This window comes from Notolepis coatsorum, assembly GCF_963971535.1.
Source record: "Notolepis coatsorum genome assembly, chromosome: 15".
Lineage (NCBI taxonomy): Eukaryota > Metazoa > Chordata > Actinopteri > Aulopiformes > Paralepididae > Notolepis > Notolepis coatsorum.
The window spans coordinates 17061426-17076189 of NC_140179.1; the positions used below are offsets into that span (position 1 = coordinate 17061426).

Below are 14764 nucleotides of genomic sequence, written 5' to 3' on the forward strand. Positions count from 1 at the left end.
GATGAGCAGGCTGTAACTGTCGCTGAAGTATTCACCTCTGAATGGGTATGTCGTTTTGGAGCACCTCAGACTTTGCACAGTGACAAGGGCACCAATTTTGAATCACAAGTGTTTCAGAAAATGTGTGAACTACTTGGAATAGACAAGACGCGCACCACTTCTTTCAGGCCACAGTCTGATGGGCAGGTTGAACGTTTCAATGCCACTCTGCAAAATATCTTAGCCACAACAGCTGAACGCTGCCACTGGGATTGGGATATCATGATTCCCTATGCTGTAATGGCCTATAGGGCAACAAAGCACAGCTCCACTGGGTTTACCCCCAACATGATGTTGTTTGGGCGGGAAGTGACTGAGCCAATTGACCTGGTGGCTGGTCTGCCACCCGGCCATGAAAGTGCCCAGACTCCTCCACAGTATGTCACTCAGCTCCGTGAAAGGCTGGAGCTTGCTCACCAGATCGCCAGAGATGCCCTAGGTCAGTCTGTGGAACGGGCCAAAAAGCAATATGACAAGAACGTTTGCCGCACTCTGTACCACACAGGTGATGCTGTCTGGCACCTAGTAAAAGGCACCAAGAGAGTAAGAGATAAGGTGAGGAAATTCTTGCCATCATACGAGGGGCCATACTTTGTCCTAGGCCAACTGGACGACTTGGTGTACCGCATCAAAAAGGGGCCTAAGGCAAAAGTCAAAGTAGTGCACCATGACAAACTCAAACCATACCACTCCCGTACCCTGTTGGATAATGTCTGGGTCATCGAACAAGCACAAGTCTGGAACCCTGCTGAGGTTCTACCACCCATTCCAGATACCAGCCTCATCGACTCTGACCTGTTCCTGGCTAATCTGTTCCCGGATACGGCGGCGGGGAGTGATAGCGGACAGGAAGCAGAGTCATCTACAGACATTCCCTTGAGCCCTGTTGCTTTCCCCTCTTCGCCACACACAGCCCAAGTCTCCTCGAGTACAGAGGAGGTTCATGCTAGTGGGGGTAGTGCAGTACAACGTACTCAAAAAGCAACGGTTATGGACTCCACTCAGTGCCAAACATCCAGGGGCAGGTCTAGCAGGACCAGGAGACCCCCAGATAAATATGGAGAGTGGGTGACTTACTAAAAAAAAAAAGGGTTATATTACTCCTGTTTAAAGAAAAAATTGTTGAAAGGAGTTTGTTGTTTGAAAGACTTTGTATTGTTTTGGTTAAAGAAAAACACTTGAGGCACTGTGGCATCATGAGTAAGTTTACTTTGGTGGTGATCTTGTTTACGGTGAGAAAAGTGAGACCATACAATTATTTTGGGGTGAACAGGTGAAGCAGGTGTTTTACTCAGTTAGAAGCTAGAGAGGATACTGGGAGGTTGCCTTTAATATTGAGTTAGAGCTGTGGTTATATTGGGGCTGTATTCGTTGCGTTGTAGGTGTGTTTCATGCTTCTTTTTCAGAGTGTGTTGGAACCTCAGAAGCACTGAAAGGAGGTGGACTGTTTAAATTCCTAACACTGCACTACCTTCCACAATTTCACCCTGTTCTCAAAGGAAACAACTATCTTAAGGATTATAATGGACTGTTTCCTATGGACTGTTTCTTATGGACTGTTACTCCGTCAAGGGGAGATGTTCTTGGGCATTGTGACCCTAAAGGACTCCAGAGACTCAAGGGGTGTTCAAAAAGAAAAAAAAGTCTATGTAATCTGTTTAGGATATTTTGTGTGTAGTCATAGGGGTGCTGGAATGTTATTATATTTAATTGTTAATTGCCATCCAGAGTGGGGGTAGTGTTATAAGATTATGGTCTGTTCCTTTAAGAGGGAGGCACCCACGCATACAGGTCAGCTACGCAAGGAGCGAATATGTGATGAGACAGTGTGTACACAGGAAGAACAACAGAAGCAGGTAGCTTGTTGTGAGATATGTAACGTTAGTCAACAGCATGATATGAAGAATACAATGGAAATAAATGCACAGTCCTGAAGATAACTGTTTCCAGTGGTTTATTGTCACCACCACACATCAAGAGGGATTTACCCCGAAGTCCGGACAGTACGTTAAAACAGTACGTGACTGTACATGACCACTTCGGCCCTAGAGTGAAGATAACACTCTCCTGTACTCTTACTAAGGTTCGAGTTAACACAGAAAAAGGTAACACTAGTGACCTAGTCTAGTGTGTGACATCATCAACTGTCGCCGGCCGCTCAGACGGGGAGGGGCTCTCTCTCTCTCTCTCTCTCTCTCTCTCTCTCTCTCTCTCTCTCTCTCTCTCTCTCTCTCTCTCTCTCTCTCTCTCTCTCTCTCTCTCTCTCTCTCTCTCTCTCTCTCTTATCTCTCTCCTCTCTCTCTCGTGTGTTTTTAGCTAAAGTGGATAGAAAAGACAGTTTATGCAAAAGTCTTCTTAGGCACCCAAGAGTTTTTATATAAATTGTCTTACAGTAGATTCTTTTATTTTTAATAATAATATAAGCTGCATATAAGGAATACAACCAAATCCTCTGTCATACCATAAAATTGTATTATTTATTATTATTATTATTTTGCATCGTGTTGAATCGCATCGTATCGGCCCGAATCGCATTATGTTGAATCAAATCGTATCGAATCGTATCGTATCTCAACAGGGGGTGAATCATATCGCATCGCATCGCCCGGTGCTTCAAATGTATCGTTAATGTATCGTATCGTTGCCACCGTATCGAGATGCACATCGCATCGGCCTCAGTGAGGAGATGCACATCCCTAGTTCAGAGGTAACATTTCTTCTAACAACATATCTCCCGACCATTCTCTTCAGCTCTCGCTCACTTACGGGTTTTTTTTTTTTATTGAAATACAGCTTTTGCTGTTTGGCTGGTGGACCTCCGAGTCCTCCTGTAGCTAGTCGAAGCTTCGGCTTCGGTTTTTTTTCTATCCGTTTGGTCGTGCTGTGTTGTGATTCCAGATGCTTTCAATGCAATTGGATGTGCTGTTTTTAGCGGTAGACAGTATTTTGTTTCATCCGCATAGTGAATGTTTTTTCACCCGGCTTGGCTGACACAAACGTGAAGTAGTGACTGAACTTCCAGTGCAAGAAAGCGTTACCAGCGTGAGCATCTCCCTGCTCGCTATGTTTTGGTCAGCCTAATAATAACAGCCGCGCCCACCAGCATGGTACAACACGTGAGGTTGCGTTCTCAGACACGCTTTGAAAACGTGACATGTGACGTCACTCCCAAATAAGAAAAACAGCTCAAAATGTATTTTTGACTGTCGAAAACTAAAGAAAATACTGCATTCTGCCTGCATTATGAGATAGTAACGAAATAATAACGCACAGCCACTTGGACAAGTAACTGCAATCAGATTACTGGCTTGTAAAGATTAACACGTTAGATTACTATAAACTATCAGATTACGCGTTACTGGCATCACTGGTCCCCAATACCCAGCTCTGCATCATGGGTGACCGAGCCTTATGCACAGCTGCACCACGCCTGTGGAACAGCCTCCCCATCCAGCTGAGGTCACCACAGAGCCTGGACTCTTTTAAAGCAGGCCTGAAAACCTACCTGTTCAAAAAGGCCTTTGACTTTTTATTTTTATTTTCTTGTGCTGTTTTTGTTTTTTTGTTTATACTATGTTTTTAATTAACTATGTTCTATTTTTATCTTATTTTTATTCTGTATTTTATTTGTTTTACTAATAACTATTTTATTTCTTTTAACTATGTTTTAACCCTGTAGTGTAGCACTTTGGGATCCCAGCGAACAAAAAGTGCATTACAAATTCAATCTATTATTATTATTATTATTATTATTATTATTATTATTATTATTATTATTATTATTATTATTATTATTATTATTATTATTATTATTATTATTATTATTATTATTATTATTATTATTATTATACTGTAGTGTTAGTGTTACAATATACTGTAGTGTTACAATATTATGTAGTGTTACAATATACTGTAGTAGTGTTGTCAAAAATATCGAAGTATCGATACATATCGATACTGAATATTTAAAACGGTTTCGATACTCATTTCCCAAAATACCGATACTTTCTGCAGTATCTGTACCAGCTGGCGAGTATTCTACCAGAAGTTGTTGACACGCTGTTCAGAGCACGCTTGCCCCTCCGCCTCCTCCAGCCCTCCCCCTCACAGAGCCGTCTTCAGTTTGTAAACAAACATTTTAGCTGAAGATGGCAAATGCACAGCCTCCGCAACTTGTGCTTGTGGATAAAGAAAACAGCAGAAGTGCTGTTTGGAAGTACTTCGGGTTTGAAGTAAACGACGAAGGAAAAGCTAAAGCGTTGTTACAGAGCAGTGCCAACGATAGCTATTAGCTAACGTTAGCTTATGCTAGCTAGCTGGCCACCTTTATAATTACTTCATGGAAACGGAGTAACGTTAAGTCGAGTTCATACTAACTACACTAGTACACGTATGAACTCGACATAACGTTACCCCATTTCGGGAAAAGCTAAAGATGCCACGATGCCCATTTGCAAGTGTTGTTACTGAGCAGTGCCAACGATACGAATACAGCTATTAGCTTTTTTTTTATCCACTTTTTCTCCCATTTTCTATATTTTCTCCCATCCCAATTTTCGTATCATCCAATTCAACCCTCCCCTGTCACGGACGCTGTTTCTTGCCTCCCACAAGCCGGCTGCAATGTGGACTAAGTCATACATAGCACAAGTCCCCTCTGGTACTTGAGGTAACAGCAGTCGCATCTTTTCACCTGCACAGCTCGATCACTCAGTGGCGAGGAGTAACGCGTGGGAGGCTCACGCTGCCCCAGACACTTCCTGATTCTACTGCGCAGGCGCACCAACCGACCTGTAGGAGTCGCTGTCCACAACGCCCGATCCCCACCCATCAGTTTCCCACCCCCTAATACGGCCAATGTGTATTAGTACGGACGACCAGCTAAACTGAAAGCAAATGTGGAGCGCTGGGCTCGAACTGACGAGCCCAGCGTCTCCAGCATTTCGTGGCGAGTGCCTTGCCCACTACGCCACGTAGCCGCCCAATACAGCTATTAGCTAACGTTAGCTTATGCTAGCTAGCTGGCCACCTTTATAATTACTTCATGGAAATGGAGTAACGTTAAGTCGAGTTCATACTAACTACACTATTACACGTATGAACTCGACATAACGTTACCCCGTTTCGGGAAAAGCTAAAGATGCCACGATGCCCATTTGCAAGCGTTGTTACAGAGCAGTGCCAACGATACGAATACAGCTATTAGCTAACGTTAGCTTATGCTAGCTAGCTGGCCACCTTTATAATTACTTCATGGAAACGGAGTAACGTTAAGTCGAGTTCATACTAACTACACTAGTACCCGTATGAACTCGACATAACATTACCCCGTTTCCATGAAGTGTTTAAGTAGCAGCAATCTTGTTGAAAATGTAACGTTAATAAATGCTCCGAGTCCGAGCATACCTCCGGAGATATCTCTCTCTCTCTCTCTCTCTCTCTCTCTCTCTCTCTCTCTCTCTCTCTCTCTCTCTCTCTCTCTCTCTCTCTCTCGCTCTCTCTCTCTCTCTCTCCTAGTACTAGTAGTAATTTTGCTGTTGTGAAGTTATATAGCCCTGTTATCTTTAAATAAAAATCTAAACTGTTACTAACTATAATACAAACAGTTCAGTTTGTCAGGTACATGCAACACAGATTACAGTGTTTACATCTGTCTGCTTGAGAAAATACCATGTTCTGCATCTGCAATAAAAATGATTGAAGTGAGATGAACAGTTATTTTTAAATGTGTGATCTAAAGATAAACAAAGGGTTTTAAAAGTGTTATATTTATCTTCTCTTATAGTACCAGAGAGAAGCTGAGGAGAATCAACCAGCAACAAAAGCTAAATTTGTTTAAAAAATAAAAATAATAATAATAATATATATTATTATTATTATTTTCTTTTTTTTGTATCAAAATGGTATCGAAGTATCGATACTTTTCAAGGTATCGTATCGAAGTCGGAATGCCAGTATCGTGACAACACTATACTGTAGTACAAATCAAATCAAATTTATTTGTAAGGCTCAACACGTTAATGTCCCCATGGGCCGGACACATCTTCTTTAAACAAGTCAAGAAGAAACATCACAATAAGTCAAGAAACAAAACAAGAACACCATAAGGTCCAATACATTTTAAATAAATGCAAAATAAATGAATGCAAACACTCCCAGACATACCCCACGCGAAGGTAAGGAAAAACTCACTAAAACCTAGCAATAGGAAAAAATGCACCACAGGTAATGTGGAGGAGAGAACCCTTAGAAGGGCCAATTCAGGCGGTTAGGTGGTCGAGCGGAGATTGCGTTCGTCACCAGCCCCGGAGCTGTGAGCTTGGTTTGCCTGTTCGAATCCAGCTCACAGCTCCGGGGTTGTCACCAGCTTGGCTGGCCGTCTGCACTGATACAATTGGCTGTATCAGAGGGTGGGAGAAGCTGGCGGGGTGGGTCCGGGTCGTTGTAAACAGCGACTCCTACAGTTCGGTCGGGGCGCCTGCTAAGCGCGGATTGGACGTGAGGGGCATAGTGTGGTCCTCCCACACGCTACGCCCTCTCAATGAGAATCCGCGCTGCCAGGTGAAAAGAAGCGGTGATTGGCTGGACGTGTGTCGGAGGAAGCACGTGGTAGCCTCCACTCTCCCAAATGATCTGACTGTGGGGGGTAAAGCGCAGCGACCAGGAAGGGACTGGGAATTGGCATACGACTAACATTGGGATGGGAGAAAATCGGAGGAAAATGGAGGGGGAAAAAGACAAAAAAAAAAAAAAAAAAAGAAGGGCCAATTCAAGAGGGGATCTCCCTTCTTAGATGTCGGTGATAGTAGTGTTGCAGACAGACAGTTGGTAAGCATGCACTCATGTGTGTAGTGAAACACAGATGAGTGCATGCAATATAGCAACTGAACATTTAGAAAAATGTAAGATAGAGCTGATAGCGATAGCAACTAAACATTTTGAAAGATTAAAGATAGCGGATCTATTTGAGGCACAGGGGCGGCGCAAAGAGGGTTGCGTCCTCCCCGTCTTAATCACGGGACGTTCAACACTCCGGTCATAACTCCGAGACAGCCGGAGACAGGGGGCGGTGCAGAGAGGGTCGCAACCTCCCCGTCTTAATCACATGACGTTCAACACTCCGGTCATAACTCCGAGACAGACGGAGACAGGGGGCGGCGCAGAGAGGGTCGCAACCTCCCCGTCATCATCGCGGGATGTCCAGCACTCCGGTCATCACTACGAGACAGCCGGAGACAGGAGGGCACGCAGAGAGGGTCGCGTACAATATTCTGTAGTGTTACAATATACTGTAGTACAATATACTGTAGTGTTACAATATTCTGTAGTGTTACAATATACTGTAGTGTTACAATATTCTGTAGTGTTACAATATACTGTAGTGTTACAAAATACTGTAGTGTTACAATATTACAATATTCTGTAGTTACAATATTCTGTAGTGTTACAATATTCTGTAGTGTTACAATATACAATATTCTGTAGTGTTACAATATACTAATTCTAATCTTTTTATAGATTTTTTTTTATTCATTTTCATAGAGCAAGTAAAACAGAGCTATACAAGGCCAAAGTCACACTTAATTTAGCTGTACAAGGCCAAAGTCACTAATCATTTAGATGTATAAGGCCAATATTTATTTAGCTGTACAAGGCCAAAGTCACACTAATCATTTAGCTGTACAAGGCCAAAGTCAGACTAATCATTTAGCTGTACAAGGCCAAAGTCACATTATTTATTTAGCTGTACAAGGCCAAAGTCACTGAAGGAGAAATGGAGCTTCTTAAAGGAAGTAGACGAGGCTGGTCTAAATTATATCGACAGTAGTTTATTCAATTTAAAGCACTGAAGTTTAAGACAGAACAGAACCGGACCGGCAGAAGGAAGAGAAGCCCGGTCTTTCATAACACATTGATATTTATAGACATTCAAGAACAGCTGATCACATGACAAGATGACAAGTTTAAACAGGCGTGTCCTCCCCCAAATCATACGATCTTACATCATCGGACAAAAGATCATTGGGCTTTTGACGAGGCCCCCCTGGTCCTGATGACCTGGCTGGGTTATGGCACCTTGTCCTGCTTTGTACACATTCCACATCTACAAATCAGCGACATCAGCCTCCCACAGAGGTCCGCCAACGTTAATATATTACAGAGCTCGAAGGGAAGCTGATATCACTGATCTGCAGATCAATAGTAATTATGTAATTTTGATCTTATGGTATGGAAACTATACATTTTCTACTACATTCCCCCTGTTGGGGCTGCTGGCAGTCCCATCTATAGACAACCAAGAAAATGTAAACGTAAGAAATTTGCGAAAAATAAGTATCTATCTATCTATTTATAATGCCATCTATTTGTAAGTGACAATCTCTGTACAGTACTTATCTACTGTTTTAAACTGAATGCCATAATTTGCTGTGGACTCACAACAGTCATCCAATAAACCATTTGGAGGATGTTCTTTCCTCATAGATTATGATAACTATGACAGTTTGGATATTGAATATAGTCAGATATACATGTCAATTCGGTGAAGACCCGACTGGGTTCATTTCACAATTTGGGTGGAATATTTGACAAAACATAGCAGAGTCTGTGTCTTGTCTCAACTGTCTCCTATCATTACAAGCTTAGTGAAACTAAATAGTTGCATTGATCAATTCACTTTTATCCAGTATTGTCCCATACATATTCACACTTCAATCATAGTTCTCTCATTTAAATGTATTTTCTGCAGTATAAAAAAACTTGTCAGACTACTGCATATAGCCTCACTTCCTCCCCCATTTTAACACTCTAATCTCTCCCAACATCAAGTGTCTTCTATGTGTTAGCTGTGTGAGTTTTAACCTGATACTCTGTGTATGTATATATCTGATATTTGTGTACTAAATTTGCAATGTGATCAATCAGGATGCAATATTTCTACTGAAATGCAGCGTGTCAACAGCTCAAATGTCCTGTGAAGCTGTTTTCTAGTTTCTATAACCATATCTATTTATTTATCTGTAACTATTTTTAACTTCCATATAATTTAACCTGTAGAGTAACCTTCTATTGAAAAGATCTATTTGCTTTATAGCATAGGCAGCGTTTTTAAAGGGGAACTATCTTATAAATGGCCTTTTTCAGTGTTTAGCATTGTTTCATAGCTATATTAATATGATCTATGTCTCTAATTCTCATATTGGCGCATTCTTCCAATTCTCCTCTCACAATATTCACCCTCACTGAACTGAGTCATCTGAAAATGTGCTGATCTGTGATGTCAGACATTTACATTTAGTCATTTAGCTGACGCTTTTATCCAAAGCAACTTACAAGTTCTGTACGACAAGACAGCAAGAAGGGTACAACTCTATCAGCTGAGTAACAATGTTTATCAAAGTGTTGCGTGTTACAGTGTAGGTTAGTTTATTAGGACAAGTGCATGACAGTAAGGTTAGTCAGGGTTAGATATATATATATATAATTTTTTTTAATTTTTTTTATTAAAATTTTTTTGAATTTTTTTTATTGTCATTTCAGATAATGGTTGAAGAAGTGAGTCTTTAGTCGACGGCGAAAGATTGGACGGGATTTGGCTGTCCTAACTGGGATGGGTAGTTCATTCCACCATTGTGGGGCAAGGACTGAGAATAGGCGGCTTCTCTTTGATGACCCTCCGGGAGCTTGGATAGGAGTAGGTCTGAGGCGGCCAGAAGATGCAGAGCGTAGGGGTCTTGAGGGTGTGTAGTTAGCAGTGATGCCACTAACGCGTTACTAAGTAACGCGTTATTGTAATCTGATTACTTTCCCCCGAAAATAGTAATCTAACGCGTTAATCTTTACAAGCCAGTAATCTGATTGCAGTTACTTGTTCAAGTGGCTGTGCGTTACTATTTCGTTACTATCTCATCATAATGCAGGCGGAATGCAGTATTTTCTTTCGTTTTCGACAGTCAAATATACGTTTGGAAAGCTTTTCCTTGTATTGGGGAGTGACGTCACAGCACGCAAACTCGCGTGTTGAGCCATGCTGGTGGGCGCGGCTGTTATTGTTATTATCAGGCTGACCTGCGAGCTACTGTAGCAGGGAGACGCTCGCGCTCGTAATGCTTCCTTGCACTGGAAGTTCACTAGTCTACTTAACGTTTGTGTAAACTAAGCCGGGTGAAAAAAACATTCACTTTGCGGAGGAAACAAAATACTGTCTACCGCATATGGAATATACAGCACAGCACGACCATCGACTTCTACAGGACTCGGAGTCGGAGCTGCACCAGCCAAACAGTATGTTCCACCTTTGAGTTAAACATCTTTTGCTTGCACTATTCATGAACATGGAACACCATACTGCAGTATGTAGGTTGTCAGTAGCACACTGACAACACTGCAGTATATATATTCCCTCCCCGCCGTATGTATATTTCCCTCCCACCCACCCACCCCCTCCTAATGTACAGTCCCCTCCCCATCATATGTATATACTCTGTCAGGATCTAGGGGTAACAGTACTGTATATTTGAATACCGCTTATGTCACAAATGTATCAGTACTAAATACCTATATGTCCCTATGCCATAAATGTCATGTATGTTGTGTATGTCATAAATGTCTATATGAATTGAAAATGGGGGACCCTGATGGAAACAAGACAAATGTCTTTCTCAGGTCTGCATCCCCTTAACAATTGTATGTATTGAGCCGTACTGTATTGTACCCATTCTGCAATCTGTTAAATAAAGTTTTCATTCATTCATTCACACAATAATAAATAATAATAACGTAGAACCATATCTGAATGGGGCAGGCCTCAAAGGTAGGCTACATATCAGCCTATTGTGGTGTTATTGACCATTTATCTTTTGTGAAATCTATAGATCTATAGATAGCAAGATAGGCCTACCTGCCCTATTAGTACATTTTACTCAAACTGAGTACATTTTACTAAATTTTTTTTGTCATTCTTATGTTGTGGCAGCAGCAGGGGGGACGACTTCGTAACCTAGTTACTTTCAAAGTAACTAAGTTACTCTGATAATCAAGTAATCAGTAAAGTAACTAAGATTACTTTTTAAAGGAGTAATCAGTAATCAGTAATCAGATTACTTTTACAAGTAATCTGTGGCATCACTGGTAGTTAGAGACCATTGACCGGAGGTAGGCGGGAGCGGTTCCCTTTGCTGCACGGTATGCTAGGTCGAGGGCCTTGAAGTGGGGTGACATGGGCCGACATCGGTAGGTTTGAGATCAGGCGGGCCGCTGCGTTTTGAATGAGTTGAAGAGGCTTGGTGGCAGTGGCCGGCAGGCCAGCTAGCAGTGCGTTGCAGTAGTCGAGGCGGGAGATGACTGTTGATTGGACGAGTAGTTGGGTGGCTTCTTTTGTCAGGAAGGGGCGTATCCTTCTGATGTTGCTCAGGAGGAATCTGCAGGTTCTGGTTGTCGCTGCGATGTGAGCAGAGAAGTTCAACTGGTCGTCGAGGACAACACCAAGGTTCTTGGCGGTCTTGGACGCGGTCACAGCTGCATTCTCGACTGTGATGGAGAGGTCGGTCAGGGGGGAGGATTTGGCCAGCAGGTGGAGCAATTCTGTTTTGCTTAGGTACAGTTTGAGGTGGTTGGTCGTCATCCAGGCGGAGATGTCGGACAGACAGGCCGAGATCCGCTCAGAGACGTGGATATCTGAGGGAGGGAAGGAGAGGAAGAGTTGAGTATCATCGGCATAACAATGATATGAGAAGCCATGAGACGTGATAATGTTACCCAGTGATTTAGTGTAGAGGGAGAAGAGAAGGGGTCCTAGGACCGAGCCCTGGGGGACACCCGTCCGCAGGGGGCGGGTGGCCGACAGAGTCCCTCTCCATGACACTTGGTAGGAGCGGTCGTTGAGGTATGATGTCAGCCATGTCAGCGCAGATCCAGATGAGATGTCTCAGTTGCATAATAATGTGGCTGTGTAGCATGAGGCCCCACCGTGGTTGGAGCCTAGGCTCAAAACGGCTTAAGATCTTGAAATAGGCTATTAATGTCATCTAAGCACGGTCTGTGCATTTAAACTTAATAGCCAATCAAAATAGGCTATTAATGTCATCTAAGCACGGTCTGTGCATTTAAACTCTTGCCATTGAATGGAGGATTTAATGATTGACAGCCCTTGACATCCAATACACGGAGGTTGAATGATTGGCAGCCTTGCAGAGTATGGCTCCTACGTCTGCAGCTCTGTAGCTACACGGCTGTTTCTCCCCTCGCGGGATTGATTGATTGAAAATTGTATTAACAGAGCACTGAGAGCAGCCACGTTCGAAACCTCTATATTAGTGTATCTAACATTTAGCACTTTAATAGCAACTTATTTTTCGCGGCGGGACATTTACTGAGGACCAGCACAACACACCTGTGGATATTATGATTTAACAAGTCTATCTGTCCAGGAGGATGACAACATTATTGCAGGTATAAGGGCTCGCGTCCACCTGCCTCATATTTATGACCGCACGCGTCTTTTTTCAATGTATCCCAATGGGGAGAGAGCGTATGCGGGCGCATGCGCCGCCTATAGAAAGTGCGCTGCAGTCGGCTTCTTTTTTCAGCTTTTTTGTGCGGCCGAATGTTGAAACTTTCTTAACTTTTCAGAGCGATGCGCTGAGCTCATTTTCAGACAACCAATCACAGCCATTCATATCTACCACTCTGTTTGTAACCTGACACCGGAGCTGCCTGCCTGTCTTCGCTGTCTCCCACAGTAGACGGGCCATTGAGATTCGCGACAAAACACAAATACACTAATAATAATAACTACACGAATACACTACTAAAAAGCTAATAAAAAGCAAAGGGTGAACTGTGGTGTCAGGCAATAACTATATATAATTAATAAGGCTGTCAAATATATCGCGTTAATATCGCGTTAACTCTCGATTCTATTAATGCCACTAATTTTTTTAACTCAAGATTAACTAAAAAAAAAAAAAAAAAAAAAAAAAAATGTTTACTAGACTTCACTCAGGTGTATTATTGATGCTCTCATTGATACTATGTTTGTTTCTGAAGTGTGTGTGTGTGTATGTGTGTGTGTGTGTGTGTGTGTGTGTGTGTGTGTGTGTGTGTGTGTGTGTGTGTGTGTGTGTGTGTGTGTGTGAGATATAGAGAGAGAGGGGGGTGAGAGAGATGAGGAAGGGGCAAAAGAGAAAAAGAGCTGGGAGAGTGTGTGTGTGAGGGAGAGAGGGGGGTGTGTGATTAATCAGCCCTTGTGTGTGTGAATGTAACAAGTTCCTAACGTTTTCTTTCCCCTATTATTTCATGCACACTTTATTCATTGTTTTAAATTATTATTTTCTTTTAAGTTATTTTGTGCATCACTCTGTTTTGAATTTGATGCAAATTTGCAATGCATGAGGGTCATCCTTTTGTGTTAAATGGCTGCACAAAGCAAGCATTTGTTGACTCGCATGTTGATAAGAGTATTAAAACTTGGAACTTGAAAAAGATCTGTTTAAGGTAAAAAAAAAATTAAAAAAAAAAATGCGATTAATTTGCGATTAATCGCGAGTTAACTATGGACAATCATGCGATTAATCGAGTTAAATATTTTAATCGTTTGACAGCACTAATAATTAATATACAATAAAGTTATTAAAATATGCTATAATATGTGTAAAACCGCGGCATGAAAAAACGATAAAAGGATGGCTGTAGATTTCTTTCCGTCATCTACAAGATGCGCTTCATGCCAGCGCTGCCGGCGCACTATCAGTGTTTTTGTGAGCCAGGTGGACGCGGGCCCTAAGCAGGCAGCCTAGCAGTTTCTAGCTTGGATGCTAATAACTACTAATGTTATCACGCTAGCTTGGATGCTAACTAACGTAATTAAGCTGGTCATGGTTCATGGTGAGCTGTTTGTGTTATAACGAGACAGCAAATTAATGAATGAATGAAAACTTTATTTGGGCGAATCGCTTGGGTGACTGTCTGAGTGACCACCTGTCGGGAGTCGGAGTCCCGAAAATGGAACGTGGGTCACGCATCAACAGAACAATGTTTAGTGGATTTCGACAGCATCCTCACGCAAATGAAGGATCGATTAGATCACAAAATACTGCTGTTTGTTGCATTGCTGGATTTGCAACGGCAGAGGAGGTCATTGAACGTTTCATCAGAAAAGAGCGAAGGATGGATTTCATTTACAAGGAGCGACAGGGACTCTATTTCCTCCTAAGAAGTAACGTCGTCAATGGTGAGTGAATTTTTTTTTTTAATATTTAGTAGCTGTGTGGGGCGGGTCTGTGTTGATTATGATTATACAGCCTGGTCCTACAGTACACTATACAGCCTGGTCCTACAGTACACTATACAGCCTGGTCCTACAGTACACTATACAGCCTGGTCCTACAGTACACTATACAGCCTGGTCCTGCAGTACACTATACAGCCTGGTCCTACAGTACACTATACAGCCTGGTCCTACAGTACACTATACAGCCTGGTCCTGCAGTACACTATACAGCCTGGTCCTACAGTACACTCTACAGCCTGGTCCTACAGTACACTATACAGCCTGGTCCTACAGTACACTATACAGCCTGGTCCTACAGTACACTATACAGCCTGGTCCTACAGTACACTATACAGCCTGGTCCTGCAGTACACTATACAGCCTGGTCCTGCAGTACACTATACAGCCTGGTCCTACAGTACACTATACAGCCTGGTCCTACAGTACACTATACAG

The 14764-nt window shown here is 42.4% G+C and overlaps 1 protein-coding gene across 1 annotated transcript in view; it reads right to left on the reverse strand.

The window, feature by feature from the left end:
• Positions 1–1606: 1606 nt before the first annotated feature.
• Positions 1607–14764, reverse strand: part of LOC311241952 (uncharacterized protein) — a gene marked incomplete at both ends in the record, with an annotated part of 31440 nt that continues 18282 nt past the window's right edge. The window contains one exon of the mRNA XM_084330910.1: positions 1607–1654. Within this exon, the coding sequence (XP_084187036.1) occupies positions 1607–1654 (48 nt within the window). The remainder of the gene's footprint in view (positions 1655–14764) is intronic.